General features: G+C 40.3%; 2 protein-coding genes across 4 annotated transcripts; one reads left to right on the forward strand and one right to left on the reverse strand.

The window, feature by feature from the left end:
• The first annotated feature begins 5,768 nt into the window (after positions 1-5,768).
• Positions 5,769-16,696, forward strand: pold1 (polymerase (DNA directed), delta 1, catalytic subunit). 3 transcript variants are annotated; one of them, XM_078951474.1, is made up of 28 exons: positions 5,781-5,886; positions 6,515-6,568; positions 6,686-6,874; positions 7,200-7,313; positions 7,458-7,598; positions 8,197-8,322; positions 8,442-8,610; positions 8,772-8,892; positions 8,999-9,128; positions 9,202-9,368; positions 9,444-9,548; positions 9,672-9,812; positions 10,971-11,081; positions 11,206-11,397; positions 11,471-11,559; positions 11,931-12,047; positions 12,977-13,090; positions 13,174-13,321; positions 13,747-13,842; positions 13,942-14,079; positions 14,583-14,758; positions 14,877-15,029; positions 15,475-15,577; positions 15,662-15,794; positions 15,865-15,978; positions 16,050-16,102; positions 16,314-16,411; positions 16,483-16,696. In XM_078951474.1, exons 3-28 carry the CDS (start codon positions 6,688-6,690, stop codon positions 16,568-16,570), a joined length of 3,324 nt encoding a protein of 1,107 aa, XP_078807600.1. In that variant the 5' UTR covers positions 5,781-5,886; positions 6,515-6,568; positions 6,686-6,687; the 3' UTR covers positions 16,571-16,696. The 3 variants fall into 3 exon arrangements, with proteins under 3 accessions (XP_011476612.1, XP_078807600.1, XP_078807601.1); XM_078951475.1 differs by lacking the exon at positions 5,781-5,886 and adding an exon at positions 5,888-6,269; XM_011478310.4 differs by lacking the exon at positions 6,515-6,568 and having other exon boundaries at positions 5,769-5,886.
• Positions 16,697-17,645: 949 nt separating this feature from the next.
• Positions 17,646-21,582, reverse strand: zgc:55558. The gene is made up of 5 exons (XM_004071511.5): positions 21,297-21,582; positions 20,915-21,027; positions 20,124-20,302; positions 18,530-18,689; positions 17,646-18,417 (listed from the first exon to the last, which is right to left on the reverse strand). The coding sequence occupies exons 2-5, from the start codon at positions 21,023-21,025 to the stop codon at positions 18,307-18,309; spliced, it is 561 nt and encodes a 186-aa protein (XP_004071559.1). The 5' UTR covers positions 21,026-21,027; positions 21,297-21,582; the 3' UTR covers positions 17,646-18,306.
• Between the last annotated feature and the right edge of the window lie 361 nt (positions 21,583-21,943).

A 21,943-nucleotide genomic window follows, 5' to 3' on the forward strand; every position in this document is an offset into this window, starting at 1 on the left:
TAAACACTACACTGCATTCAAGTTCAACCCGGTCTCATCCTAAAATGTGTAGTATACTTCTTTGCAGACTCACTTAATGAAAATCATGTTTTTTTGTGGTTTTAACATCCACTTGCAGGCAAACAGATCCATTTACAACTTTGTATTTATCGTCTGAGTTGGCATCTGGTTCCAATATTGCTCGCCATTTTTGTTGCCGCTAATGTCAGCTTGGTGTTGTGAGGGGCTGTAAGTTAGCAGGAGGGCATGGAAACAAAGGGATGATGGGAAAAGAAAACAGTCCTTGCCAACACTACTGCGTACAACCCAGAGGCAAATTTTTCAATAGATCAAAAGATGATTGGAGTAGGATTATAAACACTAAAAATAAAATCTGTGTTTATCCCATTTGAACATTTTCTCACTATAATCGTGGTGATGGAGCACACAACTCTCAAAGGTCCTGGTTTTAATCTTTACCTTTCCTCTTGTAACCTAAGTTGTTCCTTTCCTCTGTTTATTGTCTTCCAGCATGCTCTCCTCTGAACGCCTGAAGTGTCATGTTGCACCATTATCATTCGCTCTGTGACCTCTAACCTTACTGTTCACTGCATCTGCATCTGTAAATGATGAGAGGAAAAGGCCATAAACTGTCAGCAACTACACAGCTATTGTGTGACCTTTCAGGCACAAAAAAGTCAATGCTTTCTAAATATTTTACTTGCCATTTGCCAAAAATTTAAGCATTTTTACTTTAAGACTGGACAGACTTGTCTCTTTTGACACTGATTAATAAAACGTCACACTGTGTAAATGCTTTAGTGAATTTATCACATTTCCAGTGTAACAGTTGTGAATTAGATGCAGACCTTTCTACATATTCTTGCTCAATATAAGAGTTGATATGGTAGATTAAATGAAAACTGACCAGTGTATGTACTCAAAGGTGTACAAATATTCTGGTATTTTGCTTGGTGCAGGAGCAATGAAGGTGGAAAAACTTCTCTTCTCTTCTTCACATTTCAGCTCCAGCCTTTCTGCATGTGCCGCTCCATAAGCCTGCAGGGATTTTCTCCAGGTGCTGTGTATTTAAATGGATTGACTCACTTATATTTTCAGTCCATGAAGCTTTAACACAAGTTTATTGTTGCTGAAAGTGAAAATTGACTCTTAAAACATTCCTTTCTCTTCTGCGTGTTATAAAAACATACTTTCTCGGTTTATCTGTTTGATGTTTAAGTATAATAATAATTTAATCTTTCAACATTTTAGATAGAGAAAGATGGCATTATGGCAACTATCCTTATAACAAGGAGTAAAAAATGCTTAGTGTAAAATATATTATGTTTTTATTAAAAAAAGGCACTCTTTTTGTTTTTAATCTTATTCTCCTTTAAGAAAAAAAACACAATTCTGCTTTATGCTAATACAAACTGGTTTGTTTTAAGGAATGTCCAGTTTTTTCTAAAGTAGGATTTTTTTTAATTCATGAGTGCAGGTTTTTTTTAAATTATTCTAACTGTAATTTTTCTATATTTTTTTTAATTAAATCTAAGAATGTCTTAACAACACATACAATTTGAGAGTGCCTTTTTTTTCCAAGGTAGACTTTGAGACTGCATGTGTCAAAATCATAAAATGGGACTGTTTAAGATGCTAGAAGAGATTGAAATTTAGAACTTTGAAGGGGCTTCTGAGCGGGTGTGGGTAATCTCAAAGGCACAGTTGTTTCCAAGCCAGACAGGATCTATGAATACATGTCTAAGGTAAGAAGGAGACGGTGCCAGAGCCCCACAAACAAACCGTATTTGACAAAACCCCAAAATTTTCACAAGAGTAAAGCTTTAGAACTTCTAATACTTGAAACAAAAAAAGTCAGTGTGAAAACCTGAAACCTATGTTTCAGATATTTTTTTTAAGCCAGAGCACCTTCAAATCATTGCCCTTAAAATGTACAATTTTTATTTTTTGTCTAAGTCGATATTTTGTCTATGTCATTTTCAGGTGTATGTCTCTGTCTAAGTGGTGTGGATTTGGTGCAGAAGTATAGCAGTTATGGGTGTAACGCAGGGGTGGGCAATTCCAGGCCTCGAGGGCCGGTGTGTCTGCATGATTTCAAGATAGCCTTTCCCTACTCATGGCTGATTACCTGGTTCAGGTGTGTCCAGCCAATAATCTTGCCCTACTCATAACTGATTACCTGGTTCAGGTGTGTCCAGCCAATTAGAACATGCCAGAGCAGGGTATGCTGGAAAACATGCAGGAATGCGGCCCTCAGTGCCCACCTCTGGTGTAACGCTTAATCGACTTTATTGATGAATCAATTTATATTTGATCGGCCTGTCTGAGGGAAGTTGTTAATCAAATCGACTAATAACGTCATCGAATAACTTCAAAATGAAATAGATCAATTAAATCAAAATTTGAAAATGCCATTTGGATTGACACAAGGTAGGTTCAGTTTACTAATGTAAAAATGACCAAGTACCATCAGAGCGGACAACACGCATGTGACTGCAGCAAAAAATGATCAGTCCATCCTTCCAGTCCAATGTGTGGAAACACTTTGAATTCTGCAAAGACTTGTGACCATAAAGTGTGGTAGAACGTTCTAATAATGTTCCCTTTGTATTATTTGCATGTGAAAATATAACATTGGGCTGAACTTTATGAAACTAAATGTGAATGGATTTGCCATTAATTATTGTTTACTTTTTTGTTTGTTTACATAATTATTTACACTTTACTATCTTGCAGGAAATACAAGGAATCTGGAAAACTTCACCTGCACTGTTCAGTACACTGATTGAATTTTTTTCTAAAGATTCACTGGATTGATTTAAGATCAGTGAATCAGATTCTTTAAAATGAACTAATATTGACTATGAATCACATTGTCAACAACAAAATTTGATGTGAATTGAATCGTTATCGTTGTAAAAATTAATAGTTACAATAGTATAAAGCATGTGTTTAAGCTGTGAGTGGAAGCTGAGGTTCCTGGAGAAAACCCACAGGTAAACAGGGAAAACAAGTGAAGAACAACCACTATGCTACAATGCAGCCTCTCGTAAGTTTAATTTCAATTAAAAATCAGGGTCTGCAACCTGCGGCTCTGGAGTGTGGCTATTTTACCCCTCCATTGTTGCTCAACTCTCAAAGAAAAGTAAAGAGCTTTTACTAAAAAGAAAATAAAAAAATAAACAGTAAGAAAAAAAGTACAGTAAACTAAGTCAAACGTTTTTTAACTGGTTCACAAACAGTTGAAAGACAGTTCGCATTGAATTAAAACATTTTGACAGATTTTGCGCACTTGATATTACAGCAATTTAACTGGATGTCAGGTCAGTAAGTAAAACAAGAATTATTATTAGAGGTTGACTGAGTTATAAGGTGGATTTTCTATTTTTGAACAAATGCAAGGATTTTAAGTGCACCTCAAGGTTCAAACACTGTTTTTGATTTGGTTTGTCTGATTTACAGAGTATATAGTGTTTGGATGGAAAAAGTTAGAAATTGTCCATTTCAATACCAGTGGTGCTAGTAGTTTTAAGCAAGGTAACTTTTTTCCTGTTTTATTCCTGTGTGTTTTTTTCTTTATACACTGTTCCAATTTTTTGTAATTTTCTATTGAGATTCTTAATAAATTATAAATAAAATAAAATAAAATAAAACACTCACTGGAAAAAAATAACACACTTACTGATTTTTTTCAAACATTTTCTTTTCTCACAGTAGTTTGTTGTTCCTAAAAAGGACACAGACAATATGGAATCAAGTTTTTTTCCCATATCCATTACTTCCTGAAATGAAAGGAGTTCATGTTAAAACAATAAAAAAATATATACAGTGAAAAGAACTTAAAATAATTGGGTTTAATATTCAAGATAATTCATGCCCTTACAGTAAAAATACACTTGGTTAATGTTTTTTGGCAGGATTTATATTTTTGGCTTTCAACAACTATCAATTGTCGCCTAGTCGCCTAGTGACTACAGGCCTATAGCACTGACCTCCCATGTTATGAAGGTCATGGAGCGGCTGGTGCTGTCACATCTCAGACCCCTGGTGAGCCCTTTCCAAGACCCACTGCAGTTTGCATACCAACCCAAGGCGGGAGTGGAGGATGCACTGCTATACCTGCTGCAGAGAGCATACTCCTCCCTGGAAAAGCCTAACACCACAGTGAGGATCATGTTCTTTGACTTTTCTTCAGCCTTCAATACCATCCAGCCGAGACTGATGAGGGAGAAGTTAGAGAAGATGCAGGTGGATGCCCCCCTGGTCTCATGGATTGAGGACTACCTGACAGGCCGACCTCAGTTTGTGAGACTGCAGAGCTGTGTGTCTGACACCCTGACAAGCAACACTGGAGCCCCTCAGGGAACCGTGCTGTCCCCCTTCCTATTCACCACATACACAGCTGACTTCCAGTACCACTCTGAGCTCTGTCACCTCCAGAAGTACTCTGATGACACAGCTGTAGTCGGGTGTGTGAAAGATGGATGGGAGGAGGAGTACAGGAGCCTCGTGGAGCGCTTCGTCAGGTGGTCTGGGGAAAATTACCTGCAGCTAAATGTGGCCAAGACTAAAGAGATGGTGATAGATTTTAGCAGGAGAAAGTCTTCGCCTCCCCCAGTCTGTATCGGTGGGACGGATGTGGAAGTTGTCTCGTCCTACAAGTTCCTGGGAGTACATCTAGACGATAAACTGGACTGGTCCACAAACACCGAGGCCGTCTACAAGAAGGGCACGAGCAGACTTTACTTCCTGAGGAGACTCAGGTCCTTCAATGTTTGCAGCAGGATGCTCTACATGTTCTACCAGTCTGTCATGGCAAGCACCATCTTCTTTGCTGCAGTGTGCTGGGGTGCTGGCATCAAAGCAAAGGACGCCAACAGACTGAATAAACTCATTAGGAAAGCAGGGTCTGTCATTGGCCTCAAGCCTGCCAAGCTGGAAGAGGTGGTTGGGGACAGACTACTGGCTAAACTGGGGACCATCATGGACAATCCTTCCCATCCCCTCTTCAGGGAGGTGGACAACCTGAGAAGCAGTTTCAGTGGCAGGATCATACACCCTCGCTGTGCCAGAGAACGATACAGGAAGTCATTCCTGCCATCAGCCATTAGACTCCACAACTCATCTGGCAGACTCGGATGTACATGAAAATTCTAGTTTCTAGTCACAGACTACACTTTTCAAATTGTATTTTACTCAATTTTTGTCCTGTTCTACTCTCTGTATTTTTTGTGTCTGTGTTTGTCTTTACCCCCCCCCCTCCCCCCCTTTTCCTTAGTGCTGCTACTGCAACTAAATTTCCCTTCGGGGATTAATAAAGTTCTTCTTGAATCTTGAATCTTGAATATTACTTTATTTAAGTATAAAAATAACATTCAGTTTGGACTGATTTACAAAGACAAAAATATTCATTCTTAGTTACCAATTTAATTATTTTAGAAATTTGTGTTTTAAATTAATGCAGTTTTTTGAAGAGCCTATTTTTTTGTTTTTTAAAAATGACTTTAACATTTAAAAATGTTTTGCAGATCCCTCCAAACATAGGAAAGGAGCAAAGCTATTGTTAGATTATATAAGTAAAGTAATAGGCCTGCTGTTGCATTTTGATTCATATGTCTACTACTTGGTCTTTGTTTCAGTGTTTTATTTTCGGGAGACTAGTTGCATTATGAGTGATAAAATGTATTGTCACTTTGAATATTTCAATAAAGATAAGAAGAAAAAAAGTCCTCTTTTTCCTGATTTTTTTTTAACTTCCGCTATGTGAATGTCGTCATCACCTACTCGCTTTGTGGTTGGACCAAAGTCAGAAGGCATTTTCCGCGGTTTCGTCTTGTGGCGGGAGTTGTCTACAGCCTGCTCGCATTGAGGAGGCAGCTTGTGCTGGTATTTACTTCACACTAATGTATTCGCTTTGTTTTCTTATTTTAACAACCCATTAAAGATGGACTCTGCAGTTGGGTCGGATTAGACAGCGGATTTACTGTATTGTGTTTACATAAGCCTCGCTAGCTTTGTTTTAGCTTAGGAAAAGAGAGAAACTGCTTCACGAATGATACTTTCTGTTATTGCTCCTAAAATTGAGTTAATGACATTGTTGAGCACATTAAGTTTGCGAAAATGTTCAGTACATGTTTATTTAGGATGAGGAAAAGGGCTGTCTGTCTTCGGAGCTTAGACGTTAACTAATGCTAACTGCGTGCGCTCGTGCGTGTTTGTTATGCAAAGCTACTGCAGCTGCAGCTTCTGACTTCACTGGAGGCTTTGAGGTTTGCTAACTTGGCCCAAATTCAACAAGGCTGCTCCTGCCAAACTCCATTGTCATTGCTTGCAGTAATGTCAGTTGGAAGTTTTGAACGTGAAGTTACCCGAGAAAACGTGTCTTCTTTCTTTCTTTTTTATATTTAGCATAATTTTTCTTTTTTTTTTTTTGGCACAGAGTGGAAATACTACTGTAATCAACTCAGGATCCACATGTTCCCATTTCAACAATAAATACTGATTTATTTTTCAGTTTTCCACTCCAAAGCCAGTGTTGTTTTATTGAAAAAAAGAATTTCTGATATAAGTAAGTTAAAAGGGATACTTGTATTAATACTCTTCAGTAAAGCCTTTTTTTTATTTTTAGATTTATTTTATTATGTCAATTATATTCTTTGCTTTCTCTTTTTGGAAAAACGGACAGACATGGCTTTTAATAAAAGGAACGGCGGCCCGCCTTTTGGTGGATTATCCCAGGCCAAACGGGGTAAAATGTCCGGGGAGTGGGAAGACAGCCCTTCCCAGTTTGAAGAGGAACTGTTGATGCTTGAAGAGGCAGAGATGGAGTTGGAGGAAATGGAGAGTCAGGCAGGACATGATGTCATTCCAGTGGGTGAGTTTTCACAACCATTAATGTCTTGTTTCAAATTTTTTCTGCATTACTTTACTAAAACTTAACAGACACATCAGCAAAGGCATGCAGACTTTGCAAAGCCCCATTTTCCCCCAAAATGTTGAAAAGTTTTACATCAAGATCGTAGACTTTCCGGTACATCTGGTTCATCAGTCATGGCTTTAATCTGTACCTAAACATGTAAACTATGCTCCAGAAAAAATGTTATATGTTGGTCTATTAACTTACAGCACCCCCAAAAAATAAGCAATTTTTGATGCTGAAGCTATTTATCTCATGATTTTATTTTTAATTTTTATTTCAGGTGACCTTTTTTCAGCCGACCTTAACCCTCGCTGGCCACGGCCTCACGCCCCCACGCTGAACCCATCTTCAGAAACTTTGGTGTTCCAGCAGATTGATCTTGATCACTATCTAGGTAATTACTAAGAAATAATCAGTTGGTTACACCACTTTGAGTATATAAACTAAAACGATGCAGGTAAAGTTTGGGGTTGAAATGCTGTAAAATGGGAGTATCTGTCATAAAAGGATCTGTTGTGAGTACATTTTGTCTCTTCAGGTGCATCGGTGGCAGGAATGCCTGGCCAGTTGCAAGAAAAAGTACCAATCATTAGGATGTTTGGCGTGACCGACAATGGCAACAGTGTGTGCTGCCATGTTCATGGGTTTGCACCTTACTTCTATGTTCCTGCACCAAATGGTAAGTCCCTAACTATGCCTTTTTTCTACTGAAGATGGTCTTAAACTAGTTTCTCTGTTCCAGAAGGGCACATCTATCAAACATCCCATTGAAAAATCTTTTATTGAAAGACCAACTCTTATCAAAACATTTATTTTTGCTGTTTCACATGTTTTTGTGGTATTTTTCTGATGAGGGAGGACATATATACACCAAAGGAAGCTTAAAATTGCATTTCTGAGTATTTCTTTATTTAAATTGTTGTGATTTAGGTGTAAATGTTGCAAAATGTTTGTTGCACCTGTATTGTTAGGTTGGGCGGTGTGAGGGGCTGTAAGCTAGTGGGAGAGCATGTGAATACTGGTAGATAAATCGGTTATGGGTGATGGAAGGGGGGGCCGGCCTAGTCCGCGCCAATATTTCCACCTATAACTTAGGCAAATTTCTAATAAACTAATGCTACTCTGCAAAAATTATCTCCCAAAAAATTAAACAGATTTATTTATTTTGTCCGAAAACCGCATAATCATAATTAATGGACCACTGGGAATGGTAAAAATGTGATTGGGTAGACAAACTAACGTCCTGTGTTCATACTTTTCTCCATTTCCTATGAAAGGGTTCAAATCTGAATTTTTGGGTGAGTTTAAGAGAGAACTGAACTCTGCTGTCCTGAAAGACATGCGCTCCAATAAAGACAACATTTCGGTCACGGTGTTGGCTGTGGACATCACCCGAAAAGAGAGTGAGTATAAGTTACGGGCGCAGTCCTAATTCTTTTCCTTTTATAGGAAACCGACAGTTTCTTCAGTGTTCGATGCTATAAAATCACAGAGACTTTTTTTTCTTGTTTTCTCCTTTAAGACATGTATGGTTACCACGGGCAACAGAGTATGGATTTCCTGAGGATCACCATGGCGATGCCTCGTCTCATTGCGCCTGCAAAGAGACTTCTGGAGCAGGGCTTTAAATTTGGACATTTTCCCATCCAGGGATACCAATCCTTCGAAGCCAACATAGACTTTGAAATCAGGTGTGTGTCCTCCCCAAAAACGGTCACATTTTTTAACCATAAACCATAAAATATTTGCTCCAATTTTAACGCTACCTGAGGACATTTTTAAAAATCGCTAACTCCAAGTTTGAGAGTGTTGCCATGGAACGTCACACTATAAAGCATTCATGTGTTCTCAGGTTTATGGTGGACAGCAATGTGGTTGGATGCTGCTGGATTGAACTCCCTAAAGACAAATGGAGGTTGAGGGAAGAGAGGAGCACAAGCACAGGAGAAGTGGACTCTCAGACTCCAGTCAAAGTTAGTCTTATTTATGCTAATTCACATTTTTTGAAAAGAAAAGAATCAACTTTTCTTTTCAAATTGCTGAGGGATGCTTTTGTACGTCTTTCCGTTTGTCCCATAGGTGTCTCTGTGTCAGTATGAAGTGGATGTCGCCTGGACAGATTTGATAAGTCACCCAGCAGAAGGGGAATGGCAGAGGATTGCACCACTTCGAGTCCTCAGTTTTGACATAGAATGTGCTGGAAGGAAAGGTAGGTTTCCTCATTTGATTTTAAATCACGGCTTACTTACTGAAAATCTCACAACTCTGGTCTTTGTGTTCAGGGATCTTTCCTGAACCGGATAAAGATCCCGTGATTCAGATAGCATCTATGGTGCAGCGGCAGGGTGAGACGGAGCCGTTTATTCGCACCGTGTTCACTCTTCAGTCCTGCACTAGCATCGTCGGCTCCCAGATCCTGTGCTTCACTCAGGAGAAGCAGCTTCTTCAGGTAGACACTTGCATCCCAGAGAAGTGGAATATTCTGGAACAGTTTTTCAATTCTGGATGTTTTCTGTTTGATCAGAGCTGGGCTGAATTTTTGCGGACGGTGGACCCAGATATCATAACTGGATACAACATCCAGAACTTCGACTTTCCGTATCTTATCAACAGGGCAGCAGCTCTGAAGGTTTGGTGAAGCCACTTTTACTTCGTCAAATTCAAAAGTCAAAAAGTGTCTTCCGGTTTAGGTAGCTTTGAAGAGATTCCTGCTTTCCCAGGTCCTCAAATTTTAATTTTCTCTTCTGTTCAGGTGACTTACTTTCCATACTTGGGCCGAGTGCGAAACATGAAGTCAGTTCTGAAGGAGTCGAACTTCCAGAGCAAACAGATGGGCCGCAGAGAGAACAAGACCATCAACATGGAAGGCCGAGTTCAGTTCGATCTGTTACAGGTCAGCAGGGCTGCAGCTATCCATTCTTTTTGTAATCGATTAATCTAGCACTTAATCGATCGATTAATCGAGTAATCGGATAAAACGATTTGTGTGTGTTTTTGAACAACCAAAACAAATAATGCATAACAAAAATGATGTGGCTGTAAAATGAACAAGCATTTGGCTTTTATTTCTCAACCGAGGTATTTATTTCCAAGTCCAAAAGTTTGGCTCCAAAAGTTAAGTGCCAAGTTGGCATTGCCAACAATTATAGAACAATGTACAGTTAAGTGAACTTACTGTAACATGTATAACATGTATTGTAAAACTAATATGAATATAAACTTAGTTTTTTGTCTTCTTAATACACAACATTACAAAAAAAGGATTGCACCTTCTGCAAATTTAGTTTAGTTAACCTGGGAACAAAAAATGAATATAAAATATCAAGCCAAGCAGGTACACAATGTATAAAATGTATAAAAAATTATGTAAATAAAACAATTATAAACAATTATAAATAATAAGCTGTAGTCTCAAAACAAACATCAAAATGTACGTGTTTGTGCGTGTGTGTATGTGCGTGCGTGTGTGTGTGTGTGAAGGGGTTCTTTTTTTTAGGCTATACTCTCTTGCAATTGAACGTGATAGTTACGTTTACTACTTTAAAACGTCATCAAAGTTAAACATCATATCTAGTCAAACCGCATCACGACATCGCTACAAATGCACTATGAGATTCAAATCAGCGAACATCAATAGGCTTAGACTACGTTAATTTACCTTGTTGGTCGGTGAATAGCATAGAGTGGATGTCTTCTGTTCAGATGCTGAATCATGGAAGATGTGCTGTTGTGGTATGCCAGCTCTATTTTGCCGTGACATCTCACGTTTTCTGCCGTTTATTTATAGATCTATTCTCCGCCATCGCGCCAACTAAATTCAAAAGGTCCGTGTGAATAAACGGTCCGTGTGACGCAATTAAATCCCTGCGCCGAGCGTATGGTGTGCGTGATAGGATTTTAACGAGGCTTGGAGGCAGAGTTTTTGCCTCGAGGAATTTTTGTAATCGAGTAACTCGAGGAATCGTTTCAGCCCTACAGGTCAGCAGTTAAAGTAAACACTGCCTACTTTTGTGGTCACTTTAAAGGTAGTATTTACTGGTCTTTCTTTCAGGTTCTCCTTAGAGATTACAAGTTGCGTTCCTACACTCTAAATGCTGTGAGTTTCCATTTTCTGCAAGAACAGAAGGAGGATGTGCAGCACTCCATCATCTCTGATCTGCAGGTAAAATGCACACCCTGTTTACATCTTCAACTTTATGACATTGTCTTTAGGTGCTACATATCTCTGCACTAAGTCTGGACATTGAAAAACATGAACTGCTCCTCTATCCTTTCTTCGACCCCAGAATGGAAACGAGCAAACGCGGCGCCGTCTGGCAGTCTACTGCCTGAAAGACGCGTACCTCCCGCTGCGCCTCCTGCAGAAGCTGATGTGTGTGATCAACTACATGGAGATGGCCAGAGTGACGGGTGTGCCGCTCAGTTACCTGCTCTCCAGAGGGCAGCAGATCAAAGTCGTCTCTCAGCTGCTGCGACAAGTAAGACAGACCGCCATGGTGGCTTTGCACTTGCTGAAATGGACTTTGAAGCTAACCGCTTGTCTGTGTGAAGGCCATGAAACAGAATCTGGTCATGCCTGTGGTGAAGACCGAAGGAGGAGAGGACTACACTGGAGCAACTGTCATCGAACCAGAAAAAGGGTAAGAACTTGATCTTATCTCCCTTTTTTTTCTAATTTCTGCCTTTTTTGTTTAAAAATAAATTTTATTTTAATGGACGTATTGTTAATTTTTTCTTAATTAGCAGAAATCTGTTTTGTTGTTCAAACGGCTAAAATAAAGCAAGTTGTTCTTAAAAATAATTTCAAATGTGTTTTTTTCTTCTTCAAAAAAGATTTTATTTCTCAGATTTTATTCTTGGATTTCAAAATATAGGTTTGTAGATCACACAGTTGGGCTAAACTGGCCCCACTGGACCCATTAGGTTCCCCAACAGAAACATGTTCTGGAACCACCTCTTCATCCGTGTGCTCATTTCAAACTGATCTATGTTGTTTGTTTTTTTGGTGTAGATACTACAGCGTCCCCATCACCACCCTGGACTTCTCCTCCTTGTATCCGTCCATCATGATGGCTCATAACCTTTGCTACACCACCCTGCTGCAGAAAGGATCCGTAGAGCGACTGCAGTAGGCACCTCTCTTTGTGTTTCGATGATAAAGAATCAGCTTTCATCAACAAAGTCATTTAGATCAGTGGTCCACAACCGTTTTCAGGCCACGGACTGGTTTGATGTCGGACAGTACTTACACAGTACTTACTCTAGATTTTGTGTAGGAAACATTCAGATGTGAAATAGATGTTCCTTTAACCCAAAACTGTCAGAGTGGAAGCTAAAAAAATCAGACACCAACTTAAGGCTCATCTAACTTTGAAGGATGAATAAGAAAAAAGGCACTAAAACTGGTATTTTCTTAATGTAATAATAAGCGTGAGTCCATCGTTGGAGCAACTTTTTAGCTACATCCTCGTAACAAGAGGGAGTCTGTATTATAATAATAATAATTATTATTATTATTATTATTATTATAGTGAATGGGAACAACTGTCGCAGCAAATCTATATTTGGAGTAAATAGTTGTTGTGGATTTTGTCTGTTAAATGCAACTTTCTTTTATTTTGAAGTCAAAGATTTTTCTTCTGTTTCCTCACTGGCTTTTTTTTTTTTTTTTCCAGAAAGAAACTTTCTAAATACGTTTGTTTTCGTCAACTTTGCTAGCTTGGGAGGTTTCAATTTAGCGGCCGGTGCAACTGTTTTAAGAAAGTAGTGAATGTATTTTCATCATGTAACCGAGCAACTCAACATGTGCCAAGAATGTCGTTTTTCAAAATAAAAGTTCAGAATCGGATGATAAATTAAAAAGGATCAAATGTTGGTTTATGTTCCAACACAACCAACATTTTTGGCGTGTCCCACAGACGGGTACTTGTCCATCGCCTGGTGGTTAGTGACCACTGATTTAGATGATTAACACTGGAGACATTTTATTTCTTTGTTTGGGGAAATAAACATGGTTTCCAAAAGCTTTGTTTCTGACTTTAATGACTGTGTTTGCAGGTTGTCATCTGAGGATTTCATCAAGACCCCAACAGGTGACCAATTTGTGAAAAGTTCTGTGAGGAAGGGACTTCTTCCGGAAATCCTGGAGAACCTGCTGTCTGCCAGAAAGAGGTTGGGTTTACAGAAAGTAAAAATCCACACCAAACACATGAGCCATGTTGGGTCTTCATCGTGATTTTCCAATGTGTCCGCAGGGCCAAAGCAGAGTTAAAGAAGGAAACCGACCCTTTTAAGAAGCAGGTGCTGGATGGCCGACAGCTGGCCCTAAAAATCAGTGCCAACTCTGTTTATGGCTTCACAGGGGCTCAGGTGGGCAAACTGCCCTGCTTAGAAATCTCACAGGTGAGCACTTTAGTGTAGATGACCAGGTAGCGCTAAAGAATTTTATTTTGACAGGTCAAATGCAGTTTCTCCGATGGTCCTTCCACATGTGTCTCTGTCAGTCGGTGGGCTGCCCCAGTTTAGGTTTTTGTGTGGTGTGCACAAATGTAGAGCATGAAAGGTTCACACAAAACTTAAAGGGAAAATATGTTGCAAAAGGAAACCACAAAGCAGCTGAAACAGTTGGGGCGAAATTTAAAAGTATTGTTGTTTATCTGATTGTCGTAAGGTAAAATACATTTATTCTTAACTTATGATCTTGGTTATTTACTTAACGGTTGCTCTCAAAGAAAGCCATTGTTTTGTCGCTCTTGTATGAATTCTTGACTCTTCAGTCAAGATAAATCTGTCGATTCATCAGTTAATGGATTCTGTTTTGTGTCCAGAGCGTCACCGGATTTGGAAGGCAAATGATCGAACGAACTAAACAGCTCGTCGAGTCCAAATACACCATTTCTAATGGTTATCAAGCTGATGCCAAGGTGAGGAATGTGTGGCTGAACCAGCTCGACTTCCCCATGTACCAGATCTTTTTTAATGCAAGTCAAACCTCCTAACATGCTTTAATTTTGAACGCTCAGGTGATTTACGGAGACACAGACTCCGTCATGGTCAAGCTCGGAGTCGCAACGGTCAAGGAGGCCATGGAAATCGGGAGGGAAGCGGCTGAGTGGGTCTCCTCCCACTTTACACCCCCCATCAAACTGGAGTTTGAGAAGGTGACGTTTCATTCCAGGCATGGTTTTATGAATGTTTATCTTTTCCATACATCTATGTGGACGTCCCATTTTGATTGCAGTCATGCAGATTTTAGTTTTCTTCTTTAGATACATATTGATCTACTCTAAATATTTTAGATTAAATAGATTTCTTTAAATAGATTCCACCCTGATTATGGGTTTCAAACTTGCATTTGAATGTTTTTTGCTGAATATTACAGCATTGGGAAATTGCTGTAATAATAATTATAATAATAATTGCTGGATCTTGTCCAAAGCTGACCAGGTTTTCTTGCAGTTCTCATCTTCCCATTCATAACATTTGCAAAATTATTGTTCCCATCGCAAACTGAATGCATTTCAATCTGCCTTCCATTCATTTGATATTGTTTGTAGATATTTTCATCAGTATGTTGTTTTGTATAACCTTTTTGGAAACTCTTGGGAATATATTTAAGGTGTAGTAGCAGCCTAGAAGACTTTTCTTTTGAATGTTCTCACAGGTTTACTACCCGTACCTGCTGATCAATAAGAAGCGCTACGCAGGACTCTATTTCTCCTCAAGCGCGGACACGCATGACAAGATGGACTGCAAAGGCATCGAGACGGTCCGCAGAGACAACTGTCCTCTGGTGGCCAACCTAATCAACACCTGTCTGCAGAAGATCCTGATCGACAGGTACACACCTGCTTCCATCTCTTAACTGCTGGAAATACTCGGAATGTTAAGCTCATGACATGCAGTGAATGCCAGATTCTTTGTATTTGACTGAAATCTGTGGTTTTGTTGTCTTTAGAGACCCTCAAGGTGCTGTTGATCATGCCAAAGAAGTCATTTCTGACCTGCTCTGCAATCGTATTGACATCAGCCAGCTGGTCATCACCAAAGAGCTGACGCGCACGGCTCAGGAGTACGCCGGCAAACAAGCCCACGTGGAGCTGGCAGAAAGGTCTTCCTCTCAATCCGTTTCTAACATTTCCTTGTGGCATTTTTCTTATGGGGGACATATTTGAAGAGAATGAAGCCTAAAACCACATTTTTGAGTATTTCTTTATTCAGATCGATGTGAATAAGGAGTATTTGTTGTGTAAAAAATACACAACAAATACTCCTAGGCCACAACCTCCCTGCTTCGCTTCATTCCAAATACATCCACTTGCAGACGATTAGACCCGCATACGTTTTCTCACAATTTATAATGAACTACTGCCGCTCTGGAGAAACTATGTCTGAGAAGAAAAAAAAACTATGTCTGAAAAAATTACACAGGACTTTGGATTTTGGCTAAAAACGCCATAACCATACTTGAAAGAGCACTGGAAACGCTCAGAGTGGGACTTTAATGAATTTTGTCAAATCTCTGAAATTCCCCTTTTAATGTCGATGTTTGACAGAATGAGGAAAAGAGACGCAGGCAGCGCGCCAAACCTGGGAGATCGAGTGCCGTACGTCATCATCAAAGCCGCGAAAGGCGCCGCAGCATACATGAAGTCAGAGGTGCGTGGCGTCTTTGACCTGCAACGTTTTCTTTTCTTTCCCTCTCACTTTTGCCGTAAATAACCATTCCTGATGGCGCTTTAGGACCCGATCTACGTGCTTGAGAACACTATTCCCATCGACACACAGTACTACCTGGAACAGCAGCTGTCCAAACCGCTACTGAGAATATTTGAGCCCATCCTCGGGGAGAGCAAGGCAGAGAGCGTCCTGCTAAGTATCTACACCTTCTCATTACTTAACCTTTATGTGCAAAAAATAGAATGTAATTGACTAATTTCTTTAAGAGGGTGATCACACACGATGCAAAACTGTGCTGACCTCAAAGGTTGGAGGTCTCATGGCGTTTGCGCAGAAGAGAAGCACCTGCATCGGCTGCAAGGCTGTACTGAAGACGGACGGTGAGTCTGCTCTTCTCTTTCAACTGTCTTTGTGGATCTATTTTTTATGCTCTAAATGTGTTTTATTTCAGAGGCTGTGTGTGATTTCTGCAAAAAGAAAGAGTCTGAACTGTACCAGAAAGAGGTAAGGAAACGGATCAAAGTTTTTATGATTAAACTCTGATTCAGATGGTTCATTAATGAAAATTTATGATAAATTATTTCTAAATTTGAGCTTTGTCTCCTTCAAAACTGCTTTATTTTGTAAATGTTATTTCTGTAGATATTGTCTTTACACAAGTAGCATTTGAATGAATTTGTGTCCAACTTTGAAACCCTGCTGTGGGAAATTCCAGATCTTCCACCTGAACACACTGGAGGAGCGCTTCTCCCGCCTGTGGACTCAGTGCCAGCGCTGTCAGGGTTCCCTCCATGAGGATGTGCTCTGCACCAGGTACGCAAACAAACACACTCATTTATACTCCAGCCTGAAGAATTGTGGGTAACCCTGTGCTTTTTACGCAGCCGGGACTGTCCAATATTCTACATGAGGAAAAAGGTCCAGAAAGATCTGGACGATCAAAGCAAGCTGGTGTCTCGCTTTGGATGGTGAGGGAGGAACCAAGCCAGGCCTCGTTTCTGATGCTGTTTTTGTTACCTGTTATGAATGCAGATCGACTATTTTATGTTTTCTAAGATTCATAGTGGTTTCTTTTGTACAATAAACTGTTTTTTTGGATTCTGTTGAAGATTTGTAGTTACTGTATGGAAGCGTATTACTTTTACACAAAAAAACAAAACAGGTGATCTTTATTTTAATTTTCTCATGAACCACAAAAAGTGTTCTAGTTTTCCCGTGTTTATCCGATTTTTTATTTTATTCAAAAGCAAAGAACTACAAAAACAGTCTGGGTACTACATTTGCTCATGAAAACTTTATGACCTGCAATTAAAAGTTGAAATCCATAATGTTTCCATGTCAGACATGACCTGGATCCGTTTTGTCACAACGCCAGTCTGGTTTGTTTTTTCTACTTTATCCACACATTAGAGCAAAACGTTGGGGCTGCATTACACTTAGTATGAAATAGTTACTTCCTCAGCGTTTTGCTCTGTTTGCGGCTAAAGTAAGAACAAAACAATTGCGTAGACAAAACCAACATGTCTGACACGGAAACATTTGTGGCTTTTCAACTTTTTATTGCAGCTCATCTTATAGTTTAAGAGCAGATGAGGTCGGGGCCCAGCTTGTTTGGAGTTCTTTACTTCAGTAGTTTTTAAAAACATGGGAAAAACCTAAACTGTTTAATACACACAAATGAGAGCACCCATTTATTTTTTTTGGAATGCAATATGCTTTCATATTTAGATACTATCAAGAACATTTTATTTTGAAAGTCACAGTGCACATGCCTCTGAGACCACAGCCCATCTTGACAGCCAAACACTGATCTTGAAAACAGAATATTTGCCTTTTTTTTTTTTTAATATACAGGATCTGGGTGAGAAATTTTTCCAAATTTGCTCAATGTTGTAAACAGCACCCCCCCCCCCCCCCCCCCCCCCCCAGGTCTTGCAGAAATCACTCAGGAAGTGGTGTCATCTTCTGCTAAAGCCACGCCTGCTTTTACGCACGCCACTGCAGGAGCAGGAGCTGGGGGATACATGTGAAGTGAGGACTGCCTGAATACACTTGCAAACAGATTTTTATTATAGCTTTATGGGGGGGGGGGGGTGGGCTTTTTGAACTTCTACAAAAATAGAAAATAAAAAATTTGCTGGTAACATACATCAAAAAGGACATCCACTGACAAGAAGTTGCTCTACTTGAGGACTGAAGCACCCAGTGACATTAATCTGTCCAACACTGGCTTCAGTGCAGAGAAGCTGCTTGCACATCCATGCGCTGCAGCAGGTGCTGGGACGTTCAAAGTGATGATGAAAGCGAGTTAAAGGAGACTGGAGAATACAGTGTTGATGGGGGGGATGGGGGGGTCCACAGCAGAAGTGGCACCTCAGAGACATCGGATGTCTAAAACGACTGTCACTACTCGGCACCTGACCGTCATTCCTGAGTACGTTTCAAGGTGGCACTACTGAACCCTACGCTCCATCTTAAACACTAAAGGGAAATAGAGTGCGCCTGCGAGTCTGGAGCAAAAATGTTTTGAGCTACGAAAATCTAGTGATGCACAAGTTCTTTATAAAGGAAAGGGACTCTGCAGATGAATGACGGACTTCGTGGCAGCACTTGGTGGAAACAGTGACGACAAAGCTCATCAGAGCTGCTGGATATCACTGACGGGAGGAGCAGCATGAAACAGGCTCTGTGGGTGGGGGGGGGTGTTGCTATAGAATCGTGCACCGTCTCTGAGAACCCTTTTTGCTTTTCTTGTTGCGGTAGGTCTCTTTGTATTTTCTGATCTCCCGCACCAGCGAGTAGAAGGCCTCCTCAACCCCCTGCCAGAGAAAAAAAATGGATGAAACCAAAAACGTCACTAAAAAAAAAAAACCTTCCGTTATTTGCCTTCCAGATTTCTACAGACTTGATGTCACCATCTGTCCTACTAACCTGTCTGGTTTTGGCGGAGGTCTCCACGAAGGGGACTCCGTAGCTCCGGGCCAACTCCTGCGCTTGCCGGGTCTCCACAGTGCGGGTGCTCAGGTCACTCTTGTTCCCCACCAGCACCATGGGAACGTTGTCACTGTCCTTCACTCGGTTGATCTGCTCTCTGCGACACACAAAAATCCGCGTTCAAAACTCCCGTTAATGTGTAGCTATGTATGTTTCTACAACAGTTTTTGGGGCTCTGGGTACATAACGCACAGCCATTGGATGACAGAACTGATTTGGTAGTAACGCATGGGCGATGTTCCTTTTATTTCACGCAAGTGCCAACTGTGTGAAAATTGAACATGGAGGAGAAATTAATAATTGCGGCTTGTGTCAGACCGGATTTACATCTTTCATATATCGGAATAGAGCTGTGGACGAAAAAGCCTGGAGCCAGATTCATCAGATTTGCACCAAGTCCCTTCCAAGTGTATGTGACGGACATGCGCTAGTAAATAGTAGACAAAGAAGAAGAAGAAGCCCCTCCCTGCTTGTCCAGTGTGAACACCATGGACTGAACGTAGCTTTAGATGCAGGGCTGTCCCGATCCAGGCCATCCAGGTCATGCATGCTTTTTTCCCCAGTATCTCTGTTCCACCTGCTTCTGATCACCTGGTGTTCAAAGGTATAAAGCCGCAGTGACGTGGGTTTATGGACAGAAAGAGGGCAGGGGGCCCTTGTGGTCTGGATTTGAAGACCCCTTACCTTAGACATTGAGACTGTTCTACATCATAATACAGCTGCATTTTCTGCCAACAAAACACAAGCCTCAAACTGCTTCACTTCCTAAAAGTAGGACTCTGCACATCCCGCATGCAGCCCTGCTCACTGACCCTCCACTGTCTCATTCATGGTCTGCACTGTAGAGGTGCAGCAACATGTGATTCTCCAGCAAAATCCCTATCGAGGCACTTTTTAAAAAATATTTAACTCAGGCATTTACTAGTTTGTTGACTATTTGGCCCACAGCGAGTCTCTAAATGAAATACCTGCTTTAGCACAAGTGTTGCTCTCTAGCAAAAACATTTACTAATAAGTAGAGAGTAAATTGTATACATATGATTCCATTTTTCCATTGGAATTAATGAATTGGGACTACCACAAAATTATGTTATAAACCCCATCAGTTGAATTTTGGTCTTTTTACTTTGCTTCCATGCTTTTAATATGATAGGGTGGTACAGGAAATCAGATTTGAGACAGAAACTAGTTGCAGAGGCTCATTGAAGCTGGACAGGCGACATTCTTCACACTTATAGTCTTTGCAAAAAGGTCAAACAGTCAACTATGTGCAGAAACAGAGCAATGCAGGCAGGTTTGGTGTGCGGGAGGCTGCACTTGTAGAGCTACTGGATGCATTTATATACATATAAAAAAAAAACCTATAAAGACCAGATTACTTGTATTTTTTGAAAGCTTGCTTTTTCCTCAGTAAATAAATGTCCCGGTGCCACTGATGATAAAGAGCGTTTTACTTTGCCAGCCGCCACTGCAGTTGCAAATGTTTGAAACCAGCAGAGCATTTAAACACAGATCCCGAAGCGTCCCGTACCTGTACACATGAACGTCCTCAAAAGACTTTGCGTTGTTGATGGCAAACACACAGAGGAAGCCCTCTCCCGTCCTCATGTACTGGTCCCTCATGGCGCTGTACTCCTCTTGACCTGCAGTGTCCAGGATGTCCAGCAGACACGTCTCTCCGTCGATCACCACCTGCTTTCTGTAGGAGTCCTGTCCCACAGCACACAAACGGTTATCAACAGAGTCGATGGAGGAGAACGCTGTATCGCATAGGAGCGGGAGGAAATTCAGTCAACTCTGAAACATTTCCAACTTTAATGCAACTAATATTTTTTTCATGCTGTCAAAGGAGAGCAGACAGAACCAAACATGACCCCAACAAAAGCTTATAAAAGGCTCTGATCAACGTAACGGCGCAGCCTCATTTTAAATATTTGAGCATCCATCCTCCTCCGTTTGACAGATTTCGCCGCAGATGTATCTAAAAACTTATAAAGAAACGCATTGAAAATGTATTTTACAAAGTATTTATGAACCACATACAAATCAAAAGGGAGCACTCGTTGCTGAAGATGTAAAAAATTCAAAATGGGATTACATTTAATCACAAACCCCACATTTTTTAATATAAATGGAAATACACTGAATGAAATCTTTGTGATCCATTTGGTTGCTCCAGGTTTTATTTAGTGCTTTTTTATGTTCTGCAGACTTATTTTCTCATTCATGATCACAAAGAATGTCTACTTCTATAGCAATTATATATGACAAATGAATACACAACCTCCAACATCCTATAGATGAAGGGAAAGCGCCCCTTACCTCAATGGTTGGGTCATATTCGTCCACAAAGTGGTTCTGGATGAGCTGGATGGTCAGGGCGCTTTTCCCCACACCTCCAGCCCCGACCACCACCAGTTTGTACTCGGTCATACCTGAGGAGGAGACCCAACAGGTGGACGGCGTTACAAACCGAGCTTTCATAATCTCATTACCCCTCCTGTCAGCTGATCATTAACGAGATCCACCCGCTTCCTTCAGCTAAACGGACATTGCGAAGAGAGAGAGAGAGAGACCGACCCAGATTCATTCCTTGACGTTTGCCTTTTTCTTTAATCGCAGCTGATAAATCCTCACAGGCACAGCTGCATCTTTTGAAAACACTACTGACTGTTATGAAAGGGAACACTAAAAGTGATCTTACCTGTGTGTGGAACTTGTAACACCGAAATTACAGATGAGTTTACGACGAATTCACAATTAGCATGCTACATACTAGCGTTAGCCCCAACCAAATCTCTCGTTCAAACCAGAAGCTCTACACTAACATTTGTCTCAAACAACTTTCCTCTCACATAAATAGCCTTCCAAATGTCAGATAAACCCCTGAAAAGCTTTTAAACAAAGTCAATTTTTAGAGAAAAGTCTGTCTGAATTGCAGCTACTCCTACTTCTCCATTGTGGTTCATTGTAAAACCAAGTCTTTTAACGTTAATCCTTCACTTTAAGAACCAATAAGGTAACTGTGGCTGAACTAACGAGAAATTAGACCAATCACAGTTGGATATGGTCTTTAGCCCCGCCTATAGATTGGGATTCATCCAATTGCAAAGAGGGAGGACTTTATTTGGGCGCGGCTTTTTGGGCTGCTGTCTACTCCATCACCAACCCGTAGATAAATTAATAAAAGGTACATTTTAATTGTTTATATGAATGATAACACGTAGAAATATACAGCTAGAAAAACAATAAGAAAAATTCAGAAATAAGTCTTTGTGGAGAATGTCTTCTGTTTTACGCTCGTTTCTGAAAATCTTTATTTTGAAAGTTTCAAGCGGAAACATCTTTAAT

The sequence above is a fragment of the Oryzias latipes genome, chromosome 8, assembly GCF_053564925.1.
Source record: "Oryzias latipes strain Hd-rR chromosome 8, Olatipes_Hd-rR_3.1".
Classification (NCBI taxonomy): domain Eukaryota; kingdom Metazoa; phylum Chordata; class Actinopteri; order Beloniformes; family Adrianichthyidae; genus Oryzias; species Oryzias latipes.

What these genes read in the sequence shown, in the direction of transcription:
- zgc:55558 (XM_004071511.5), bottom strand. Translation starts at nt 21,025, where the DNA reads ATGACCGAGTACAAACTGGTGGTGGTCGGGGCTGGAGGTGTGGGGAAA. An exon ending in GAGGACGTTCATGTGTACAG is followed by an intron (nt 18,690 to 20,123) that starts GTACGGGACGCT and finishes TGTGTGTCGCAG; the next exon opens with AGAGCAGATCAACCGAGTGA. An exon ending in CCTCCGCCAAAACCAGACAG is followed by an intron (nt 18,418 to 18,529) that starts GTTAGTAGGACA and finishes TTTCTCTGGCAG; the next exon opens with GGGGTTGAGGAGGCCTTCTA.
- pold1 (XM_011478310.4), top strand. Translation starts at nt 6,688, where the DNA reads ATGGCTTTTAATAAAAGGAACGGCGGCCCGCCTTTTGGTGGATTATCC. An exon ending in TCAAACTGGAGTTTGAGAAG is followed by an intron (nt 14,080 to 14,582) that starts GTGACGTTTCAT and finishes ATGTTCTCACAG; the next exon opens with GTTTACTACCCGTACCTGCT. An exon ending in GGCAGAGAGCGTCCTGCTAA is followed by an intron (nt 15,795 to 15,864) that starts GTATCTACACCT and finishes AATTTCTTTAAG; the next exon opens with AGGGTGATCACACACGATGC.